The 24,512-nt window shown below is 40.8% G+C and overlaps 1 protein-coding gene across 1 annotated transcript in view; it reads right to left on the bottom strand.

Moving 5' to 3' along the window:
- Positions 1-24,512, bottom strand: part of map3k5 (mitogen-activated protein kinase kinase kinase 5) — a 95,349-nt gene that overhangs the window by 11,715 nt on the left and 59,122 nt on the right. Inside the window, exons 13-23 of the mRNA XM_085373041.1 lie at positions 23,058-23,153; positions 19,539-19,620; positions 18,050-18,183; positions 15,756-15,883; positions 15,324-15,460; positions 12,637-12,742; positions 5,776-5,933; positions 2,825-3,002; positions 1,630-1,647; positions 1,077-1,254; positions 81-249 (exon numbers count right to left, since the gene is read on the bottom strand). Coding sequence (XP_085229167.1) covers positions 81-249; positions 1,077-1,254; positions 1,630-1,647; positions 2,825-3,002; positions 5,776-5,933; positions 12,637-12,742; positions 15,324-15,460; positions 15,756-15,883; positions 18,050-18,183; positions 19,539-19,620; positions 23,058-23,153 — 1,384 coding nt within the window. The remainder of the gene's footprint in view (positions 1-80; positions 250-1,076; positions 1,255-1,629; positions 1,648-2,824; positions 3,003-5,775; positions 5,934-12,636; positions 12,743-15,323; positions 15,461-15,755; positions 15,884-18,049; positions 18,184-19,538; positions 19,621-23,057; positions 23,154-24,512) is intronic.

Genomic DNA, 24,512 nt, shown 5'->3' with positions numbered 1-24,512 from the left:
GAATGCCTGTGAACAAGTGTGTGTTGTTGAACTTGTAATGTACTTCTATATCCATCTATTCATTCTCAACGGTTTCCAACCTGTGCCAGGGCTTCCATCAGGTTGGCCACCACCTTGGCCTGATCTTCAGTAAGGATACGGTGCAAGGTAGCTCGCCTCTCGCTGTCTTTCCGAAGCATAAAGAAGCCCGAGTCCTTCTCATCAGGTGATGGAGGGGCACTGTGGTCCTCGAAGTTCTCCACTGGAATGCTGAGTAGAAAAAGTAGAAACCCCATTTGAATTTTTTGTTCCTTCTATATGTACAGGTTGCTGTACCCTCCCTATTGGTACTAATCAGCAAGGTTAATTAAGTATGTTTTACTGGTGACATTAAATATAAGATAAATAAGTTTTTGCATTGCTTTAAACATGAACATGTTTAAATTTAAATCACTGTAGGACACAAAAACCCAGGAATGAAAGGAGGCGGAGGCGAGCTTCAAAAGCGAGTGAATCCCCATAAACTCCCTTTTTACAATGTGCAAGATTACAGCATAAATAAAGACATTCACGACCTGATACTGAAATGGTTTTGTTTTCTGTTGCTGATTTTAACCTTTAAAACAAGTGTACAGGTGGTGAAATCTCATATTATTTTGGATTTTTAGGGGCGCAGCCACTCTGACAGACAGAAGCATTTTAATTAAATTATCTGACGTCTTGCTGTGTGGTTAATTGTACTAAAAGCCCATCCGGGGAGTCTGTGATCCAATTTTGGTGAGTGTAATTCTAGCACTTTATTTACATTTCATTTAGCACTAATTAGCAGGTATCTATGTGATGCATCCATACAGTCTATGAATAGAGCTTGATAATCGGGCTTGCCAGGCTCTGCTTGAGAAAAAAAACCCCAAAGAGATTCAAGACATCTCAACTCAAGGCTTCAACACGTATGTACATAAGCTAATGGGTGAAGTCACGGTGACTACATTTTTTATACTGGTTTAGTCTAAATCAATACTATAGTCATAAGGCTGTAACAACAAATGAATAATTTAAGGCAAAATGACTCGTCTGAGGTGTCCAAGTTGTTCTACCTGAGAAAGAGGGACCTCTGGCCCTTGACATCCTTTTCACTGTAGCACTTGATGCTTGGCTTGAAGATGAAGGGGTTGGTGTTGAGGTCGTTGTCAGGGGAGACGGAGCCATACTCGCTGCTGCTGCTGGTGTCTTCCACTACAACGGGCACTGGCAACGAGATACTGCGGAGATACTCTAGAAGACACAGGGAACAGAAGATGGAACAAAATCGTAAAGGTGTTTGTTTGATCATCATCTAACTAAAGATTTTGCTGTATAGCAGCATGCTTTCTGTCTGTTATGGTGTTTGTGTGCAACTGATCAAATAGATTACAAAACATATTCAAGCATTTGGGAAACCATCTTGTTGTTTACTCTCTATCTTGAATCCTGGCAAAAGGGCAGAGTCGTACAAGGCAGGTAGCTGCCACCAAGAGAAAAATGTAAACCGCAGCCCAGATCCTATTCAGTAAAGCAGGGTGATGTTTCATGGAAATGACATCTAGTTTATAAAGTACTCCCACTAGTGGTAAATGTGTCTGAAAAAGTGCAGAGAGCAAAATTACTCACCTGATCCTGGTGTCAGAGCTGCAGGGAAAAACAGAAAATATGTGTCAGCAGTTAAAAAAGAACAAAACAGAAAGCAGGGTAACATTCAAAGCATGCAGAGAGGCACAAAGCTTCTTTCTAATCTTCTGCACTGCTGTGAAGGCACATGACTGATGCCGTGGGGTGAAAACCCAACAGGAAATGACTATTTTACAATCCAAATAATGAAGGATGCGCCTGAAATTCTTAACACTTAAAAAACGGTTTTGGCACTAGATGAATCTAGTAATCACTACAAACAAAGATTTTTGATACTGGAAGCTTTCTGGTTTCTGGTTGTAGCCACTAGTATTACTACTGAAGACTATTTGCTTTAAAGCTTAATCTAAAGAGATACTGTTTGTTACCTTATTAAAATTTAGACGACTTTATAACAATAATAATAGAATAGCAACAGAATCGTCAATAGGATATCCACTATTCATTTATTCTACACTGAAAACTCCTAAAAATGGCTGTTGCTCGATAGGCTTTGAATGGGGAGTTTCTTTTTCCCCCTCTTAGAGCACTACTTGAGGTGGTTGATTTTAGCAGTGGGGAAGATCATTATGAGGTTCACGCCATTCCCTTATCAAGGCTGTAAGTAAGTAGAATTCTGCTACATTCCTGGAAGTCGGAGATACCTGCAGCCTTCGATAAGTGGCTGAAGGAATTAGGAAATTTGTTACACTTAGAGAAAATGATGTCAAACAAAGCAGGTCTCTTTCAGAAACTTTGTTTACCAGTCTGACTGAAAAGTTGAAGTCACTTTTTATCGGTCTTACGGATTAACAATGTCACAGTTTTATAATAATGTGTTCTAGTTTGTATGTGAGCCTCTGCTATTATCCAACATAGGGATTAAGGTAACTCCCCCTCCTGGATTCTCACACTCTTGTTGTTTTAAACAGATAAGTCCTTGATGTGGAGCTTTTATTGTGCATACAGTATATAATCATTTCTCTTCATTACTCGTAATGCTATAATTGCTTCGCTGGTCTCTTGTCTGCTTGGCTCGGCGCTTGTAGTGAAACTGAGAGTGAAGGAGATAAGAGAAACTAGCACGACTGCAAAGCAAAGAGTCTCAAACTTTCCTGAAATAAAACGAGTTATTTAAGTTATAGAGGGGATAGTCTTGGTAATAATGTTATTGTCATGTAGCTATGCTCTGATCCACCTGTGAAGCTGCCCTTGCTCTTCTTTTTTCGGCTGGTGACGGTGAGGAACTCATCGGTGAGCAGGTCGAGCGCGGTGGCACGTCGGTCCGGGTCGGGCTCAAAGCAGCGAAGGATAAAGGCTTTAGCCTCTGGTGACATGGACTCTGGGATCTCTGGATGGATTTTAAACATACCCACCTGCACAAGAATGACATGCATGAAAGGCACTCAGAATCTATATAACAAGTTTAAAGAAATGAGCATAGTGTCAGTTCAAGCAGGAGAAAAAGTCAAGCTAAGCTGCAATCCTGGCAGATCAGCTGATCTCAACGCCTGCCTACATTAGATGATGCGTCAACCTTTTGGCAAATCTCATATATGGTGTACTGTTAAATCTTTTTTAGCCTGGCCATTGCCTATTCACCTGCAAGCCACTTTGCAGCCCACTTCCACCACAACTCCTTCTTCCCTACTTAGTCCCAGTTCCCGGTTTTGTACAGCTAGCCTTGCTTCTGCTGCTCTCATAACATGCTTTTCACGCACGTGCATGGAAAGACAGGGGGTGGAAAATTTAAACAACTAACAGTAACTTCTTTTGGCTACAGTGAAACAAGTTTAAAATAACCGAGACAGTGTGAGGTTGCTGCAATGGGCAAATTATCTGATTAAGTTTAAGAAGCAAGAGCAAAGAGCAGAGCAGTGTTTACACAGTGATGTTTGAATATGAGACTATCCACGAGGCCTGGCTGTGACTTGGGGCAGCAGCTGAAAGTAACAATACTTCGAGCACAAGACTCTCATTAAAAACATGATAAATTCCTGTTGTTGATGTGCAGGAATTTAAGATTAGCAGGGAGATATCCCACCCCTTGAGAAATTCCAGAAAGATGACTGAAAGTATATCACGAATGTTTAAGAAATGCTACAATGCAGTGCAGACAAAACACAAGATCTCCTAAGAGATTTGTGACTCTACTTGCACTTCTGTGGTGATCTTTATTGATAAAATGTGATGAGATCCAAGTTTCCCCTTTCATGTTCTTTAAACTTCAAAGCATCCGAAGCAGAGCAGCATATTTAATTAAATCACATCATATGGAAAATTCCATGATTCAGAGCTTTGACAGGAGTGCTGTAATGTTTTCCAGACACCTCTTAAACATCTCTACTGCCCCTAATGGGCCACACATAGCTTATAACAATAATTCACTGTACAGAGTGCTTTAAATTTCCATCCAAAGCAAATGCACGTGTAAACTGAGTGGTTAACAAGATCCAGCAAAGACACACCCGCACAGAAACTAAAGGCCCACTGTAGAAGTTCCTCTTACGGAGCTATGCTTTTGTTTGCATTCAAACAAATGTTCGTGCACAGACAGTATTTGTAGTTTCTACTGGGCTTGGTCAGATTATAGCCTGCAGGTTGAAACCAATGCAGGTGCAGAATGACTCTGGTTTTGTTTTCATAAAAAGAGGGAACTGATAAGCATGCATGAAAGACTGGTGGTTATTTTGTTTGTTAGTTGACTTCTTTACGTTGAGCACCTTTCTTTTAAGACATGGAACATAATTCTGTAATAAAAACAGATGTAATGGACACAATGTACTCTGTATATTAGCTGTTTATATGTACAATAGGTTTCCATAAACAGCCCTGGGTGTGCTGGATGGTTGGCAAAGGTTAAAGCATGGTACATGGTGTCATGCTGGAGGCATGAAGTCATAAGGTAGGGTTTTTCCAAAGAGAACAGACACAGTTATATATAGTTTTCCACCTCTCCTTACTTCAGCTGAACAAACAGTTTCTCTTGTGATCTCTCCCTACAAGCAGACACTTGATGGTGTCATGTTTAAGTCATGTGATAACAGCTGAGTCACCTTCTTTATTAAATAATGACATTGCAATATGATAAAAGCTGCAATTATCTACTGTTTGTGCTCTGAATAAAGGGGTTTTAGTTCAGTTCTTGAACTCTGTTACAGTCGTTTTATATAGTTCACAGTTCAAGAAATCAAATTTATCTTAACGTGAACTTTGATCTAACCAATCACGTCATCGAGTGTGTGAAACAAACTGTTATAGATACCTTCAATCTCCCTTTACGCCAGCTGTCTTCCCCTCTTAAACAGAAGGAATAAAAAGCAGCTGTGGGAATGAGATGACCACATTTGTTCTTACTGACATCATAAGTATTTAAAAAAGCCTAAAATGGTACCATTACATAAGGTCAGAGAACAAATACTTGAAATTATTTGAGCAAAGGGTAAACGAAAAACTAAATAAACTTGCACTGAGAAAAGAAAAAAGTACTGGTCAGTTTCGGTGTTTTCAATTAGTTTCCTCTTGTATCCTGACTTCGAGTTTAAACATAATATTTACTTGTATGACTTTGCAGTTTTTTTGTGGGTGGATTTATTTTTTTTATTAGCTCATACAAGACTTTTATCCTAACAGTACTACAGGTTTAAGATAAGATAAGATAACCTTTATTAGTCCCACACGTGGGAAATTTGTTTGGCTGGTGCATAATTGACAGCTACTGGTATTAGGAGATTTCTTGATCAGCAGTTGCATAATGCTAATGAAGACATTACTCAGAAATGTAAGAAGAAGAGTTTTCAGTCTTTCTCTTGTAGAAACAAACCCTCTTTCAGTCGTTTTTAGTCATGGTTTGAAAAAGACATAGATAGGATATCATGCATTTGGAGCAAATGAGTAAAGCTGATATGCTAATAACACGTGATGGCAAACTATTTGCCCTGTCATACTGGATGTCTCAAGGGTGCAATTATCAGCTCTCAAACATCCTCATATTTATTGACCTGGCAGAGCTGCAGCTGTTCATTGCCACTGTTTTTGAAAGATGCCGTTATGAAAACAGCTGCTCGCCAGACTTCTACTTTCAGTTTTCTAAAATTAGACATCTTACCCAGCAGGATATTGGGATATGTCGCTGTTCAAATCTCTCACCTTGAACATGGCGGCCTGTGGTTCTCCCAGTTCATAGAAAGGTGGCTTCCCAGTGGCCATCTCTATGATGGTGCAGCCAAGGGACCAGATGTCTGCTGGTTTGCCGTATCCCCGTGGGCCCTTGTCTATAATTTCAGGAGCCATGTATTGCAATGTGCCTGAAAAATGACGCACAAAAAACAATAATAAACACATAATGAAAACTCAAATTCAACCACTCATTTTTTAAGTGTCAAACAAATGAAACAAAAACATTTCAATTAGTGAGCATTAGAGGAGGTGGTGGGTGGATTATGGGTATAAAGGTTTTGAAACCCAGACTGAATTTGTGACGCAAATATCTAATTCGCTCCTGTTACTAATAGAGCATTGCTAGAATGTTGTAAAAGTGCAGCAACTCAGCGTATGAATGTCAACAAACTTGGACAAACCACAGAGTTATGCAACAGCTATAAAGGGAACGAGGAGGGAACGCTTCATTATTATGCTAACTAAAAGGGACACTGCTGGTATTCTCATGGTGAAACGTACACTTCAGCTGAGAGGTATACCAGATTTTAAATGATTTATTTCTTGCTTATGTAAACAACATGTGTGCAAATATAGCATCAATGATAGCTGCTCAGTTTATATCATTATATAATGATATGCTAATTAGTCAGCCTCATTTTGCTTATGTCAGTTAGCCTTGGTGTCAGATAAAAACAATGTTTAAAGATAGTTCAAAGGGTCAGCAATACCAGTTTATTTTATTGTTGTTCATGTCCTAATCAATCTTTTAAACCTGCATCCAGCGCAACTGCCTGGGATCATTTTCCACCACAACCTCTGTCTTTTAATATCACAACACTCTTACTTTACTCCCAATCAAATAAGAGTTAATGAACCAAATAATTGAGCAACTCAGTCATGGAACAATTAAATAATTCAAGTATTGACTATAAGTTTCCTAAATGTGAGGGAAAGGCAAACAATAACCTTGATTACACCCAGTTTAAAACTATTTCTTAGACTAACCATCTCTTGCAGAAAAATGTGCTTTTGTTGCTTATTTTGTTCCCTCCACTATTGTTCCATGTACATCCCCAATAGCAAAGAATTGGGACACTGTAAAATGTAAATAAAAACAGAATGCATTGATTTGCAAATCTAATAAATCTATCTATCTATCTATCTATCTATCTATCTATCTATCTATCTATCTATCTATATATCTATCTATCTATCTATCTATCTATATATATATATATATATATATATATATATATATATATATATATATATATATATATATATATATATATATATATATATATATATATATATATATATATATATATATATATATCAGCAGCTGGATAGCGTAGAGCAGCTGGATAGCGTAGTGGTTAGACTACACGCCTTTGGAACAGAGGATCGCAAGTTCGATTCCTGCCTAGGGCGTCTGTATCCAGTAAGGGTCCTAAGGCTAGACCCCCTATGCTAAGCAAGCCTACCGCAGACATGAGCGAGACAGATAAATATGAAGGCATGCCGGCTCGGACGTCGCCCGGATCAACAAGGTCCGCGTCAGGTGTTGAGGAACCAGGGCACCCTGACGAAAAGTGGGCTACTGGAACAAGAAGGCATCGGTGGGCAAGAGACGAAAACAGGGCGTTGTTGGAATGCTACTATGCAAGTAACCCCGGCGGAAGGGGCTACATGAATAGGATGAGGGACCTATGGATTCTTCGATACCCAACATCCACAATGACGGCGAAACAACTAGTAGCTCAGTGTTCCAACATTCGAAAGAAGGGACTGCTCTCACAGCTAGAGATTGACGAGGTACAACACAAATGCTACGGCAAGGAGGAGTCAGGACGCCAGGTCAGGGGGGAGATATCATCACCCCCACCCGAGATTGGGTACATAGCCCCAAGTGCGATAGGAGAAGGATCGTTGAGTGCGAGAGGAACTGACCTGAAAAATAGGATCATGGCCAAGCTTGAAACCTGGATCCCCCGTAGCCGGTTACCAAGATTACGTGAAGTTCCCTCAGAAGGTCTGCTAGATGATGTTAATGCAGCACTACGGGCAATACCTACAACCACGATTACCGACACTAACAAGCTGATCTACAATACGGCAACAGTGATCAGTGAGATGCTTGGCTACAAGTTGAACAGCGACAAGGGGCAGTACCCTCCATGGAGAAGGAGGCTAGAGGGCAAGATCAAAGTAGCACGGAGGGAGGTTAGCCAACTAACGGAGTTGCAGAAAGGTGCGACAAATAAGGTGCCTAAGAAATACAGCAAGCTGTCCATACCTGAGGCCTTGGAAACTGCCAAGCAAAGACTCACAGCCTTGGCCAGCCGCTTGAGGAGGTACACCAGAGAGATAGAAGGCAGGAGAATAAACCAGCTGTTCTCCACAGAACCAGCAAAGGTGTACTCTCAGTGGCAAGGGAACAATAAGAGAACAGCACCACCAAGGCTGGAGACGGAGCAATACTGGAAGAGCATATGGGAGAAGGATGCAACCCATAACGGCAATGCTCAGTGGCTAGAGGATCTGAGGGCTGACCACAGCGACCTCCCTGAACAGGGTCCAGTAACCATCACAGTGGCAGATATCCAAGAAAGGGTCTCCAGTATGAAGAGTTGGACAGCACCAGGGCCCGACATGGTTCACGCCTACTGGCTGAAGAAGCTGACTGCACTCCACGAGCGTCTGGCAGCACAAATGAACCAGCTGCTAGTTAACGAGAGACACCCGGATTGGCTAACTGAAGGCCGGACGGTCCTGATCCCCAAGGACCCCAAGAAGGGACCGGTCCCCTCCAACTACCGACCAATAACCTGCCTCAGTACTACATGGAAGCTCCTGTCAGGCATCATATCGGCTAAGATGAACAGGCACATGGATCAATACATGAGCGGGACACAGAAAGGAATTGGCAAGAATACCAGAGGCGCAAAACACCAGCTACTGGTAGACAGAACAATCAGCCGAGACTGCAAGACCAGACTGACCAACCTGTGCACTGCCTGGATTGATTACAAGAAGGCCTATGACTCAATGCCCCACAGCTGGATACTGGAATGCCTAGAATTGTACAAGATCAATGGGACCCTAAGAGCCTTCATCAGGAACTCAATGGGGATGTGGCGTACAACACTAGAGGCCAACTCCAAGCCCATAGCACAAGTCACCATCAAGTGCGGGATCTACCAAGGAGATGCTCTGTCCCCACTGCTGTTCTGCATAGGCCTGAACCCCCTCAGTGAGATCATTAACAAGACTGGCTACGGATACCGACTACAGAACGGAGCAGTTGTCAGCCACCTCCTGTACATGGATGACATCAAGCTGTATGCCAAGAGTGAACGAGACATCGATTCACTGATCCACACTACCAGGCTATACAGCAATGACATTGGAATGTCGTTCGGACTGGAGAAGTGTAGTCGGATGGTAACAAAGAGAGGGAAGGTAGTCAGAACTGAGGGGATTGAACTACCAGAAGGCAACATTGCAGACATAGAGGACAGTTACAAGTACTTGGGGATCCCACAGGCGAATGGGAACCATGAAGAGGCCGCTAGAAAAGCTGCAACCACCAAGTACCTGCAGAGGGTCAGGCAAGTCCTGAGGAGTCAGCTGAATGGTAAGAACAAGATCCGGGCCATCAACACGTGATCAGGTACCCTGCTGGGGTAATAGGCTGGCCAAAGGAGGAGATAGAAGCCACTGACATAAAGACAAGAAAGCTCCTTACCATGCATGGAGGGTTTCACCCCAAATCCAGCACCCTGAGGCTGTACGCTAAGCGGAAGGAAGGGGGCCGGGGACTGGTGAGTGTAAGCACCACAGTCCAGGATGAGACAACGAACATCCAAGAATACATTAGGAAGATGGCCCCAACTGACCGAGTGCTCAGTGAATACCTCAGGCAGCAGAAACCCAAGAAAGAGGAGGGAGACGAGGAACCATCATGGAAGGACAGGGCCCTGCACGGTATGTACCACCGGCAGATAGAGGAGGTGGCTGATATCCAGAAATCCTACCAGTGGCTGGACAAAGCTGGACTGAAAGACAGCACAGAGGCACTAATCATGGCAGCACAAGAACAAGCTCTGAGCACAAGATCCATAGAGGCTGGGGTCTATCACACCAGGCAAGACCCCAGGTGCAGGCTGTGTAAAGATGCCCCAGAGACAATCCAGCACATAACAGCAGGGTGCAAGATGCTAGCAGGCAAGGCATACATGGAACGCCATAACCAAGTGGCCGGCATAGTGTACAGGAACATCTGTGCCGAGTATAACCTGGAAGTCCCGAGGTCAAAATGGGAGATGCCCCCAAGGGTGGTGGAGAATGACCGAGCTAAGATCCTGTGGGACTTCCAGATACAGACGGACAAAATGGTGGTGGCTAACCAACCGGACATAGTGGTGGTAAACAAACAGAAGAAGATGGCCGTAGTGATCGATGTAGCGGTTCCGAATGACAGCAATATCAGGAAGAAGGAACACGAGAAGCTGGAGAAATACCAAGGGCTCAGAGAAGAGCTCGAGAGGATGTGGAGGGTGAAGGTAACGGTGGTCCCCGTGGTAATCGGAGCACTAGGTGCGGTGACTCCCAAGCTAGGCGAGTGGCTCCAGCAGATCCCGGGAACAACATCGGAGATCTCTGTCCAGAAGAGCGCAGTCCTGGGAACAGCTAAGATACTGCGCAGGACCCTCAAGCTCCCAGGCCTCTGGTAGAGGACCCGAGCTTGAAGGATAAACCGCCCGCAGGGGCGTGCTGGGTGTTTTTTTATATATATATATATATATATATATATATATATATATATTTTTTTTTTTTTACAAAAGAACATGAAGCATATCAAATGCAAAGTGTCTCAAAAAGGACAATAGAAACTAGTACTAAAAACTAACCAGTACTACAAAGAAACAGCTGAACATTCTCCAGCTAATTGGGTTAATTGGTAACAGCTCAATAACATGACTGGAGTTTCTCAGAAGCAAAGAGGGGCAGATGTTTTGTGGAACAATTTCAAAATTATAACAAAGACTTCAAATATCTCATCATGTAAAGTACTAAATATTATCAGAAAATTCACTGATAAATCTCTGTGTGCTTGGCACAATGCTGAAAATCAATATTAGACGCCTGTGATCTTTGAGCCCTCAAACAGCGCAGCATTAAAAACAGGCATGACTCTGACATGGTGACTATGATCCAGAAACACTGCTGCCTTCTTTGGGCTCAAAATGATTTAAAACTGACTGAGGCAAAGAGGAAAACTGCTGTGTGCTCAGATGAATTGAAATTTTAAAATCTTTTTGGAATACATGGACGCAGCGTCCTCTGTACAGACGAAAAGACTATCCAGCTTTTTTAGAACACATTTTAACAGTCTGCACTTACAGTATGATAGAGGTTCATTAGTGCCTATGGAAACGTCAGTGTGCACACCTGCAAAGGCACCATCAGTGCTGAAAGGTATATACAGATTTTAGAGCAACATATGCTCCAATCCCAGACGTCTTTTTCAGGGAAAACTTTACATATCTCAGCAAGACAATGCTAAACCTCAAACTGCATCTATTACAACATCATGAAATGAAAAATATGACAAGAAAGACCTAAGACTATTAAGCAGTTTGAGTGCTATATCAGATAAGAATGAGGCCAAATTCCTCTCCCAAAGGTCTGGCAGCTGTTCTCCTCAGTTCCCAGATGTTTACAGATGGTTTTTATAAGAAGAGAGGTACACTGGTAAACATAGCCATATCCCAACTTATTCCCGTGTTTCTCAGTTTAAACATTTGACATGTTTTCTGTGTTTTATTACGAATAAAATATGGATTTTTGAGAATTGCAAATCAATGTGTTCTTTTTTAATTTACATTTTAAAAAGGGTCCCAACTTTTTGGGAATTTGGAGCTTGTATAACACTAATGATGAAATCCCTGTTGCTGTTGGTAACTCTTCCGGTTTGCACTGCAGAGCTCCAACAAAAACTACTAAAAATAACTTTCATCTGGCTTTTGTTTTTTTGATCATATTCATAAACCGATAATGTCTGTGTGAGGTAAAAGTAGCGTCAGCAGGGTTGTGAAAGAACTGATGTAAATGCCAAAAATAGCTTCAATTTGAGCTAACAAAAAGTGATGACACAATTCCTGCAAATTGCCAATCAGGTTAGAAAAGATTAAACGAGGCTTATGGCCTTATGTGAGAAACAGCAACGAGTTTCAGTGTTGTCAGTTAATCACAGCTCAGTCCAAAGCAACATTTTCAGGTCCACACTGAAGGGAGTCTTTTGTTCTAATAATAGCCTGCAGGCTGCTTATCCGCTGCTTTTTAAAGCTCGTGTACTGAGCTAAAAACAGGCGAGCACACATTTATAGCAGGCGTGGGTTAAGAACAAGGAGTAGCCCAGTTTCCTGAAAGAGCTCCGCCTTCCAGGGTAAGTCCCCGTCTGCCTCGAGCAGCAGTCAGATGCTCTAATTCCAGAGGTCAAACTATGCTACAACTGGCAACTGACATTACAGGTCTACATATCAGGCTGATCTAACTGCAGACTCAAGCCAAAGCCAGAGTTTCTAAATAGGAACAGCCTGCTATTTTTAGGAATATCACATACTGTCCAAGGACTTAAATGGGATTACTGCTCTGAAATAGTCACAATCAAAGAACAGCAGTAGGCTCGATACTCAGACACTACTGAGCAAATTTTAACAAAGGATGTTTCATAAAGTTTTCTAGTAGTCTCCCCACAACAGGGGAGACAACTCTACTTGGCTTAAGTATTTCATACTGGCTTGCTTATGGGGAAGAGAATCTAGATAGTGGGTTGGACTGTACCTGTGAAAGTCTCAGTGCAGGGGTTGATCCCAGCCAACCTTTTGGATGTGCCAAAATCTGATATTTTCAGGACGCCACTGTAGGTGTTGATGAGTACATTATCACCCTGTGGATTGAAAAGACATTCATCAGAACAGATGCACCAAATTCCAAAGCCGTGATAGCATTGATAACGTGAGGTGCTTGCAAATCTTGAAACAGTAGGTTACAACACCATGTGTGGGAGGAGGAGGAGCTCTAAGCCAAAACAAGGTGATTAACATTTATGTGGTGCTAATGAAGTTTATATGACTGAGTTGTTAAATGAGAAGGATGTGGCTTCTAACTCTAATGACTACCTACGATGGGAATGTTATGAGTGTTGGTTTGCTTTTAGTGAGATAAAAAAGGGAGCGGCACTTGCTTTAAAAAAAATGATTCCTGTTGTAGCCAATGGGCTAGCAAAGAAAATGGTGTGAGCAGCTGGGATGCTCTTTGAATGCATTTGCAGCAAATCAAAGTCGCTGTGCAAACAGTCACATGGAAGACATGTTCAGACTACAAACAAGCAAACAAGGTTTTAACACACCCTAAAAACTGAAATTCTGCAGGAGCTGAATCACGTCACTCTGAAAGCTCCTCTTTTTCCAAAAAACAACATCCGATTACTTTTTGTGCGGATGAAAGATTTATCAGTTCTAAGTACTGTGTTTTTTCCCCCCCATTTTTATGTTTACATTCCTCAAATGTGTTGTATTCTTCTGATAAAGTTTGCAGTTTGAAAACATTCAGAGATCCTTCTGTGCATTAAATATCATTTTACTTCTACGTCCTCCTCTTTGAGATACTGTGCATCCTCTGCTGCTAAGCGAAAAAAGATCTGTCCAGAGTAACACCAGGAGGGAATTCTGCGCTAAAAAGACTTTTCTGAATTCCAGATTTAGAAGGTTTCTGTTTGATCTGATTAAGTCAGACTGCTGGGGAATCATTTATCTCTTGGAGGTTTTTTATAGCAAAGAGTGTCAAATTCACCACCACTTGAAGTGGAAGCAAAGGCACCTTTTTAATGAGTTCATAGCAAGCAAAACCTGAGTGTTAACCTGAGTTTGTGAGCGTTTTAAAACTTTGACTTTAAAAGGTTCCAACTCATCTTATGAAGACGTTTGGTCAGGACTAGTGACAGAAAACTGCTCTGCTCATGCCCTGACTGCTGTGTATAACTGTGGTAATCAAGGAAATATCAGAGAAGCTTGGTGCAGACATGGATGATTTCCCCCCCTACATCTGAACATGTGCATAAACAGTGACAGGAAACAAATATAAACGTGAAATAAAATGCAAAAAAAATTGACTATATAAACACATCTGATTCCAGAAATTCCTAAAACTTTAGTGGTTAGAGGTCTGTGTGATTGTGTCACCTCTTGTTCCTCATTTTGGACACAGAAAGTAAAGGGGCTTGATGTGCCTCAAAAAAGACAATACTGAAGCACTATTTGCAAATACACAAGAGGAGAGAAGAGGTTTCTGACCATCAGTTGACTCGTTAGCAATGAGAATGTGCTTCAAAGTATGACAGTGATAATGTTTCATAAAGTTGGAGGTGCTAAATTAAACATGTAAGGAGTATGAAGCTGATCAGAACTAAAAGTGTTTCTTTAATTTCTCAGCTAGTGTTTTTGCAGCAGACCGCGCAGAGATCATCTGTCTGTCACACGGCACTTACTTCTTTCTTCTTTTCCTGCTGACAGAACTCGAGTTGCTGTAGTTGGTGCATGTTTGTCGACTTACTGTAGCTCTCACACTTACTAGGTCTTCTGTTTACTAAACCTAATGTAAAGGTTAAAAATGCACCATGTCCTACACACTTTTTTTGTGCAAAGTTGTGCTGTGGCAATGTAGTGCACTTTGTAAAGTGCAAACAATGAGAGCAAATTTAAGATGTTTTGAGTTTATTTTGTCTGAAACCTCCTGGGCTTTAACATGAGTGTAAAAAGCTGCAGTTTCACAAATGGCTATATGAGGTTGGCTGCAAAAACAAATGAATCTCCACTGACCACCATGTTAAAGCATGGCCCAATTTTATAGCGTTAAACAGCATCTTTACTATCTGGTACAAGACATTTTGGTCTCTATAGCAAGTTTCCCTTTGAAGGTGGATATTTTTCGGTCTCACCGTTCTGGATATTAACGTTAAGCAGTGACTGCTTTGATTGGCACAAACCCACACACAAAAGAAACTGTAGCAATATGCTGTCTCAACTAAGAAGTCCAATGAACTGGACCTCTACCAACTGTTTGTAGTACTGGTCCCTTTGAGTGTATTAGTTCTGAAGTTATATGAACAAGGCCCGTTGTCAGGTACAGGCAGTCCAGGAAGTTTACACTTCAAGTTTGGTGAATGAAATTCTGGTATTTTATGAATCTGTTGTCTGTACTTTTCTTTGTCGCACTCATAATTTGTATGAGTGCAGCTTGATAACATTAGCTGATTACTTTCTGCATCAACCCTTCACCTAAACATGGTCACTGTTGGCTGGCTCCAAAAAACTAATACTCCAGAGTCCAATCGTTCAATCCATCTTTCATATGCAGTCTATGCTTACGACCCCAATTATCTATAGAAAGTCTTTCTGAAAATGAGTCTGCAGATGTCACAAAGATGAGCCAACAGATTGTTAACTCTGCAAAAACCCTTCTTTTGTTACCTTGATGTCTCTGTGTGCAATCTGGTTGTCGTGCAGGTATTTGAGCCCCTCCAGGATCTGCCGTGTGTAGAAGCCGATGGTGGGCTCATTGTTTTTCAGTGGGCCCCACTTGGACCTCAGCAGTGCAGACAGACTCCCTGAACACCAGGGGACAAAGTACAACAATCATCAATATATTCACTCTCAGCAGAGATTAGCAGCAGAGGACTAAGGCCATTATGTACAGGTTTATACTACTTCTCTGCAAATCACCCATCTTATCTATAAATGCAAACAGTGTTTTTACTGTTAGTGTAAGTATGACTGGAAACAACACATTCTGACATCAAAAAATTGATTTTGTTTCATACCGGTTTCCCTCCATTTGGACAATAAAAATTATTTCAGGACAATTAAGTTCTAACAGTTCCACAGCATCGGGAAGCGTCTCACCTCCAGGCACCTGCTCCATGAAGATCTTGATGAAGCCGTTCTCGCTGATAGAGCCCAGGTACTGGACAATGTTCTTGTGCTTTAAGTGCTTGTGGAGGGCGATCTCCTCATGAAGTGGTTGAGAGTACCTGTGTAAAAACAAGTAACAGTACATGTTTCTTTATATCCTGAACAGAAATCTGTGGGTCAGTTACTAACAGCAAACGTGGAGGAGTCAATCAACAGCCAAATTGGGAATCATATAAGCTGATTTGAACTGTATAGCAGCAGGCACATCTAGTTATTATCATAATAAAGTTGAAGGTAAGTATATTAGTAGCACACTTAAATAGCCAAATGTGTTGGTGTCTCGTGAGTCTACAAATACTCTCTTTATTCAAACAGGTGATTGTGTTATAAGTTGAGCTACAGCAGGTAGCGCCACATGTTTAATTTGGCAGACTTTTTAATGCTTTATGCCCTTCCAGATGTAACCCCAAAGGGATCCGATCAAACTGGGAACGTTTTACTTGTTAGCCAAATAGTGTAAACCAGCGGTCTCCAACCTTTTTTGCGCCACGGACCGGTTTATGCCCGACAATATTTTCACGGACCGGCCTTTAAGGTGTCGCGGATAAATACAACAAAATAAAACTAGTACCGGTACGGAAAAAAGAAAATTTATTCATAACACGTGAAAAGACCCAGGAAAACTGAGTTAACGATAAAAACGATAACAAAATAACGCTGAAAACCGATAAAAACCCTGAAAACTATACATTTCACACCTGAGCCTCTACTCTCACGGCCCGGTACCAAACGACTCACGGACCGGTACCGGTCCGAGGCCCAGGGGTTGGGGACCGCTGGTGTAAACCACAAACAATGGAAGTAAATGTAAGAGCTAAAATCTATGTAAAAAAAAAAATTTTTTTAAACATATATTAGACAATTTGTTCTGCACAAAACAACGATTTGTTAAAATAAGTAACTATCTTCGCTTGTGGCGGTGTCCTGCTAATGTGTTTTTTCCTTCAGGTAAAATAAACCTGGTAAAAACAAGACAAACTGAGAAATAAAAGATTAAACCAGAAAATCAAACCGACGCTAAGTCCTGATATCGACCAGAACAACAGGTACCTCTGTACTAGGGAGAAATGCCCGTGAGCAATTTCTTTTCACATTCAGCTCTCTACATGAATCACACCCAGCCTCTCGCTCTCTCTCTCCTTCTCTTCCTATCTTGAGATTTCATTCCACTTGTGAATTATTTACCCAAATTCTCCACATTCTTTGCAGTTGAGCGCCCTGCTGGCTTGCTGATGTGATTAGAGGAACAAAGTGTGAAATCATCTAGTCTGCAAAAGAGTCTTGCAGTATGAGATGAGTAGGTGGAACTATGTGGAGACAAGCATTTCGAGCAGAGACAGTGATGGGAATAAAAAGGCAGAGGGTGGGAGTTTGCATTCACAGCTCTCCACTAACCAGTCACTCAACTGGATACCAGTGCTCTGAGAGCCAGAAACCACCAGGGACACAGCTGAACTGAGCTTGGCACTCTCAGCCAGAGAAAAGGACTAATTTTTAATGACACTCCAGAGCTGCGCTGAATGAAATGAGACATTAACGGCACAGACACTTGTTAACATTTGGGCTGAAATTCAATCTTTGTGCAGTACAATAAACAGATGATACATATTATCTTAATACAGTGCCCCTATTGAAATTTCTTAATAACCAAGTGCTTTGATGATTATTGTAATCCACTATTTGTCACAATCTCTCCTGTGAGTTTGCCAACAGTGGTGCTTATTCTGCAGCTTAGGTAAGCTCACAGTAACGGGACATGAAATGTCCCTACAACAATTGCCTGGCCTGTGAGCCAGTCAGGACATACTAGACAGAAACGACCGAGCTAGCTGACTTGCTGATTTTTCAAAATAAGAGCGGGATATTCTATTAATAAAATTAAAGAAAGCTAAAACTTTCACTACCAAATATGCTTGGTTGACCATTAATATGCTTGACCAGCCTGCCCAAATAAAGTTTATGTGGGAAACACTGAACACAGCCGTTTCTTCATCAGTCTACCAGCTACATTATGAGCCAGTCTTAGACTTGGCACTACAGCAAAGGTCATGAAAAACAGGATTCATCCTCTGAGTAACAGGAATATCACCACTGGCAGACTTTCCTGCTACTGTGGCAAACAACAATAGAGATGATTCATTCATCCATGCGTATTGCAACATTGTTCCCCTGTGATTACTAAAAAACAAAGAACAAAAAACCCCCACAATAGCTGTTTTTCTGACCTGCTGTCTCTCTCTGGTATTTCTTTGATGGCCAGTCGGACCTGGTTACTGAGGTCTCGACCGGCGTACACCACTCCGAATGTACCTTTACCCAGAACCACTCTCTCTCCGTGCTCATCATACTCATAGTCGTACTGTGGAGACAAGAGAAACATGCAAACTGTCATTTAAAAAAAAATATATAAATCAATCAATAAATAAATAGTAATATATACGGTATTTGCCATAAAGAATCAAAGCAAAATCCCATTACCCAAAACATGAGGTTACTAAATGTCACTGTCCATTGACCAGAAGAAATGCACCCACCATGCATTTTTACAATGACAAAGAGAAATAAATTAGAATAGTTAATAGTTAAAATAGAGTGATTTAATGAGTAAAGCACGAGTTAAATCTGAACATAGTAAACCAGTTTTTCTGCATTCCCACTGTACTGTTATAATTATGTTATAACTGTTTCATAAATGAATATTCTCTTGTTGCTGAAGCGGGTTGGCACCTGTTGCATGAATGAAAGAAATCAGCAAGTCTTTTCACTCCCTTAAAATACGTCTGATTGAGTTTTTATAACTAATAAAGGCTCTTTTCTTCTTAACGCGATTTCCTTAGCTTTGTTCCACTGATTCCTTCCCCCGTAAAAACACCTCAAAATCAAAGTTTTCTAAAAAATGTGAGTAATGCTTACGATGACTCCTCAAGAGCCCAATTTTGTGTTATATTCTTAAGGGACGGTGTAAGCTGAAGACTAACCGTCCCTCAGTGCAGGCTGATTAGAGTTGCATCACACGCATAAAAATCCCCCTGAGAAAAACCTGTTAGTCATTTGATCTGTGCCATGCTGAGTCAAAGATGGGTGCGGCAGCATTTTTCGTAATTAGCTTATTCTTTTCCCTAGGCTCTGCTGGTAGAAGGCAGGCGAACGCAACAGCAGGTGCCTGTTCTGCGCTGTCACACAAAGCACATGAACAAAATCCAGGCCTTATCCCAGCGGGCTACTGTTCCTGTTTGAGCGTTCAAAGCTGAGTTTCAATCCAGTTATTATCATGCAAATTGTGCCGAACTGGATTAGAAAAGCTGGATGGGGAATTTGATCAAACAAGAGCAAAAACACGTCGTTCACCGTTTAATAACTGAGTAATAAATGCTGCATGAAAGGAGTCGGTAGGCTGTCAGTAAAGAAGAGGAGCCCTAATTATCTTTTGAAAGATGGGTTTCTGGTTTTTCTTTTTTTCTTTTTGTTTTTACTGTCAGCACTTCGTCTCTTTTCATGACAACATCGTATCATATTTCCTGTGGCATTTTAAAAGCAGGCAAAGTACACCGCAGAAACACAACAGGATGCGACTAAACAATGCAGAATAATGAACTTGTGGATTTTTCATTCTAATTAACAGTGCTTGGAGGTAGAGCTGCAGAATTATTAATTTAGGAAAAATTATGAACATTATGTTCAGAGGAAGTGTTTTGGTATCACGAAAATAATCACCTCTAAGGTATCAGTGTCACATTCTCCTTCCTCTGGACACTTCCAGGCTTCCTCTGTTATGCTGTTGACCAGATCACAAAATCTGCCAAAGAAAAGACCAGAGTCTGTTTAACGATGCTGATAACATGTATATCATATTTAACACAACTTCGGCATCTCGTAACAGTGGCATTTTACATTGCTACAACTTTCAACACTTTTACATTTAAAGATTTATACATTTACAAAGACTGAATTATTTGACATTATTTTGCAGACATGACATATATTAAATGAACACTTGCACAGAGTAATGGCAAATAGGAATGCCTTTCATTCAATATATGAAAAAGTTGGTACGTTTTGGCATTTCAAGAGAGTCGGAAAAGGAAACAAAGACCTTGACTTTCAGTTTTTCAGTATACTAGAATGAGTCCATGTTGGGTAAATAGAATATGAGTTACGGGCTTGACTAGAGTGATAGGAACAAGAAAAACACGTGCAGGACATCAAAAAGATTTTTAATATTGGAGTCCCTGCACTGAAAATCAACTTTCCACTCATATAAAAAAACAAAACAAAGTTAAACAAGAAAAAGATTTTGTTTAATAAATAAAAAAAAAAGTTTACTTTAATAATTGTCTGTGAAGGTTCTCAGTCATCCAGGTCATCGTAGTCAAAGGAGCTTGCAAAGAAAAGCGTCTGGACTTCTTTACGTTGCTTGAAGACGTTTCACCTCTCATCCGAGAAGCTTCTTCAGTTCTAAGGTCAAATGGTGGAGAGTCCCAGATATAAACCTAGTGGGAGTATCCCCCCACAGAGGGACAAAAGGACCCCCTGATGATCCTCTAATCGCCTGAGCCAAGGTGTGAAACTGGGTGTGGGTCCCACACCCAAACTCTGGCTGATTGGGACCCACACCCAGTTTCACACCTTAGCTCACGCGATTAGAGGATCATCAGGGGGTCCTTTTGTCCCTCTGTGGGGGGATACTCCCACTAGGTTTATATCTGGGACTCTCCACCATTTGACCTTAGAACTGAAGAAGCTTCTCGGATGAGAGGTGAAACGTCTTCAAGTAACTTAAAGAAGTCCAGACGCTTTTCTTTGCAAGCTCCTTTGACTACTTTAATAATTAAACTTTTTTTAGGACCTCCCCCCCCCCCATCCCCCATCCCCCGAACACAACAGAGATGCATATGAGAGCAGAAATGTCCAATGTAGTCAGATTGGATATTATCCAATCTTTCTGCCAGCTCCCTCATACAAAGTCTGTGTGATGTCAGATTGCGAGGGATACAGTGCCACTGACTTCCAAACAATGTGGGATAGAAATGTAAAGTACGAAGGCTAACAGTGCCTTGGCCCTCCGACTTTGGGAACCTTTCTACAATAAGGCCAAAAAAGCCTTTTAAGGCCAACAATATGCTGTAAACATCTCCCTGTTGGCATTGGTAGCTAAAATCAGACTTATTTGTGCTGCAAGAAGTATTTTGCTTGTCAAAGATGGCCAAAACAGAATAAATGCAAATAAAAATAAGGCCATTAAGTGCAATCAAGCACAGTTTGCCTCTGTATTAGCAACAATACCTGTCTTAGGTGAACCCCTAACAAAAAATACATTATGGAGCTTATATATATAGTACTTAAATAGCTAACATAATTCAGAATCACAAACATATGGAATTATTTGTCAGAAATCCATTTTGTGCATATTGTTATTGAGTGGTGTTGTTTTGATTGTGCTTTTATCCAGAAGGGGTTACAGTGTGTTTGCATGCACACCTCCCACATGCATGCATACATACAATGACCTTTTCCACTCTCGGAGCGCACAAGCTATGAATTAACACGCTGCCTCGTCATGCAGTCACACACTGCATGCCTGCAGGTGTTCAGTGACACGTGCGCTTGTGCGTGCACACATGCACAAGCGCATTCAGTCTGGGTCCCTTCCTCTTCCCACCGTCTTTCATCTATTTCTCCCTCCCTTCCTTCGTCCCTCTTCTCACCACTCCTATCCTACTGTCAATGCTGTTAAAATGAGAGCAGCATCATAACAACAGCAGGCGTGAATCAGGCATGACTCACTGACTCTCACACTCCAGATAATGGAACTGGAAGAGCGAGGAAGGCTCATATGTGAAAGTCACAAGTCTGAACACTCAGTGCTTCGCATAGCAGCTAGTGAAGAAGAAGATGGTGTCCAAATGAAATAAGGTGTGTTTGTGGTGATCGGGAAGGCACAAACTTTGCACCTGAGTGCAGGACTGATGGGAAACACTCAAACTACTGATGGGAAAGGCACAACCAACATGGAGCTTAACTTCTTTCTTTCACCTGCTAATTACAGAGTACAAAATTGATGTCTGATTGGTCCAGTGTGTGAAAAGTTCAGCTAATATTTTAGTGCATTCACTGCTACTGTATGCTTCTGTATGCTCTGTCAGTAAGTAAGGATGTGACGTAATTCCAGATGTGCAAACGTTTCTGATGCAGAACATTTCCTGCTCTATTCCATATATGAGAAGGCTCAGCTGTGTAAATGAGCATAACCTGATCCTGTTTGTCCTAAATTCAAGTAAGAAAATTACTTAAGTTTACAATTTGCTGTGAAATCTTTCAGAATTAATCAGTTCAATAACACCTGTGTTTTAAGGAGAATCATAAGGCTTTGTGTCAGTAAAGGTGAAGCAGATTGCCCATTAACCATAAGCTGTCTTTACATATCAACTCAACAGTTGGAGCACATTATTTCACTTGCTCTTTCTCACAAGTTGAACAAAGACAGGTAATATGGGGCAGTTGGGCAAGTCTAGATAGGTTTAGGTTTGGAATGCACGTGTGAAAATTGTAATAGGTATAAGGATTCAACCCCGACTGCTCCTCTCCACAATCGTTTTGTATGTAAGGTAATGTAATGTGGGTCCCGCTAATTAATAAAACATCATTTTTTAAAGGGTTTACAACTGGCTCAATAAAAGAAGGAGGGCATTAGTGTTAAGTTATTAAGTTATTAAGCATGGGTCCAATTATGAGAGTGGTGGTCTTAATTGATCAATTCATCTGAGCCACACGTGCATTATCACTTTTACAACCGCTACTTATGAAGTCATTACAATGAAGAAAGGTGTGAAGCTGTGCCGACCCTTTACTTTGATTCATGACAGCAGCGTTTCTTTGTAATGATAGCAGACTGAATGTGGAGAACAGAGAGATGCTAAATTACACTTATGGTTAAGACATTTCAGGCTGTTCACTATCTGATATTTCAATGGATGGCTCATTAAACATGAATATTTCAATAATGTAATTCCGTACGAAAAAAGAAAGAGAAATAGGATAGGCCATTTATATTAAGTTTAAATTAACATTAAAGTGCCTTGAGCCAAGTGTTGTTGTGATTTGGCGCTATATAAATAAAACTGAATTGAATTGAGCTGAAAATTAAATTAATGCAGTCACATTATGACATGATTTATTATGGTAAATTGCTAAAGATCTGGAATTGCATCTGTAAGAGAGAACACACAGACCAACCTTTTACAATGCATCTCTGTGCAGAAGTAGATCTGGAAGTCTTCTGCATTATGAAGGACGTAGAGAAAGGCACTGCGTTCATCAAACTTGGAGATGCTGAGGAGAAACGGTCCACAGTTTGTCCTCAGTTAGAAACAACCCACAATAACATTAGAACAGATGTGAGCTTTACATTGAATGAAGCTATAGCTACAAACTGTTTCTTTTGGAATATTCCACAAAATTCTCAAATGACACCAACTATTAAGTAACTCTTTCAACTATTTATCCACGTCATGTTGCTATTTTTACCCATTTTTCAACAACATTTAACATTTTTTTTTGTTTCTTTAAGCCATTTGTTAATCTATACTGTTGGACAACATTCCTTATTTAAATGCTGTTTGGTTTCTATTTGGCTAATGCTTTTGTTTTTTAGCAGTTTCAGCTGTTAATACTTTTACCCAATATGTCTGTGAAGGTTCTCAGTCATCCAGGTCGTCGTAGTCTAAGGAGCTTGGAAAGACCTCTTTCACAGACATATTGGCTCGTGTGATTAGGTAGAGGATCAATAGGATGTCCTTTGTCCCTCTTGGGGGGGCATTCCCATAGGGCTTAAATTTGGGACACTCCACCATTTGACCCTAGAACTGAAGAAGCTTCTCGGATGAGAGGTGAAACGTCTTCAAGCAACGTAAAGAAGTCCAGACGCTTTTCCTTTCCAAGCTCCTTAGATTTTTACCCAACAGATTTTTTTTGCTAGCTCTAATTTAGCAAAAATGGCTAGCTTATGGTTTTCACTGTATACACTAGCAATTTGAACTGTTAATGCATATTAGTCAATGGTTTCAAAGCTAGCTAGCTAAGTAAATTGATTCAGCTAGTTACTGTTTTTTCAGAAATTTCCATTTTAGCTATTATTAATGCACACTATTAGTCAGCAGTAATAAAAGCTAGCTAAAGCTTTAGTAATCCAACTTATAACTTTGTCTTTATTTATTAGCCAATTACTATTTCTAAGCTCTTTCACTATTATATTTAGCAAACATTTTCGCTTTTAGCTAACATGTTCAAGTTGTAATGTAATGCATACTCTCAGTCAGTAATAACTGAGAGCTACAGCTTAAACAAGTCAGCCAAAAGGTTCTGCCAAAGGTTTCTTCTGGTGTAAAAGGAATTTTTCCTTGGCACTGTTGCTAAGTCCTTGCTCATAGAGGGTCACGTCATGATATGTATACCGTGGTATACTAAATTATTAAATTATTAAAGATTTAAATATAAATCATCATTAGAGCATATAAAACTGTAAATGTGACAAATGTCAGTGGTCAAAAGTTCTCTATTTTCCCTCATAAAAAGTTTAAAAATATTTATCCCCCAGAGTTACATAACACTAACACTATAACGTCACCAACAACACAACAGCTGCCCACATAGTTGTTTCTAGCTTATTCCAGCAGAACTGGATAAATGCCA

The sequence above is a fragment of the Diplotaxodon limnothrissa genome, linkage group LG15 (assembly GCF_057381915.1).
Source record: "Diplotaxodon limnothrissa isolate DT_005_m linkage group LG15, D_limnothrissa_male_GT1.1, whole genome shotgun sequence".
Lineage (NCBI taxonomy): Eukaryota > Metazoa > Chordata > Actinopteri > Cichliformes > Cichlidae > Diplotaxodon > Diplotaxodon limnothrissa.
Note: the sequence above shows the minus strand (reverse complement) of the source record. Positions and strands in the feature narration are given on the sequence as shown.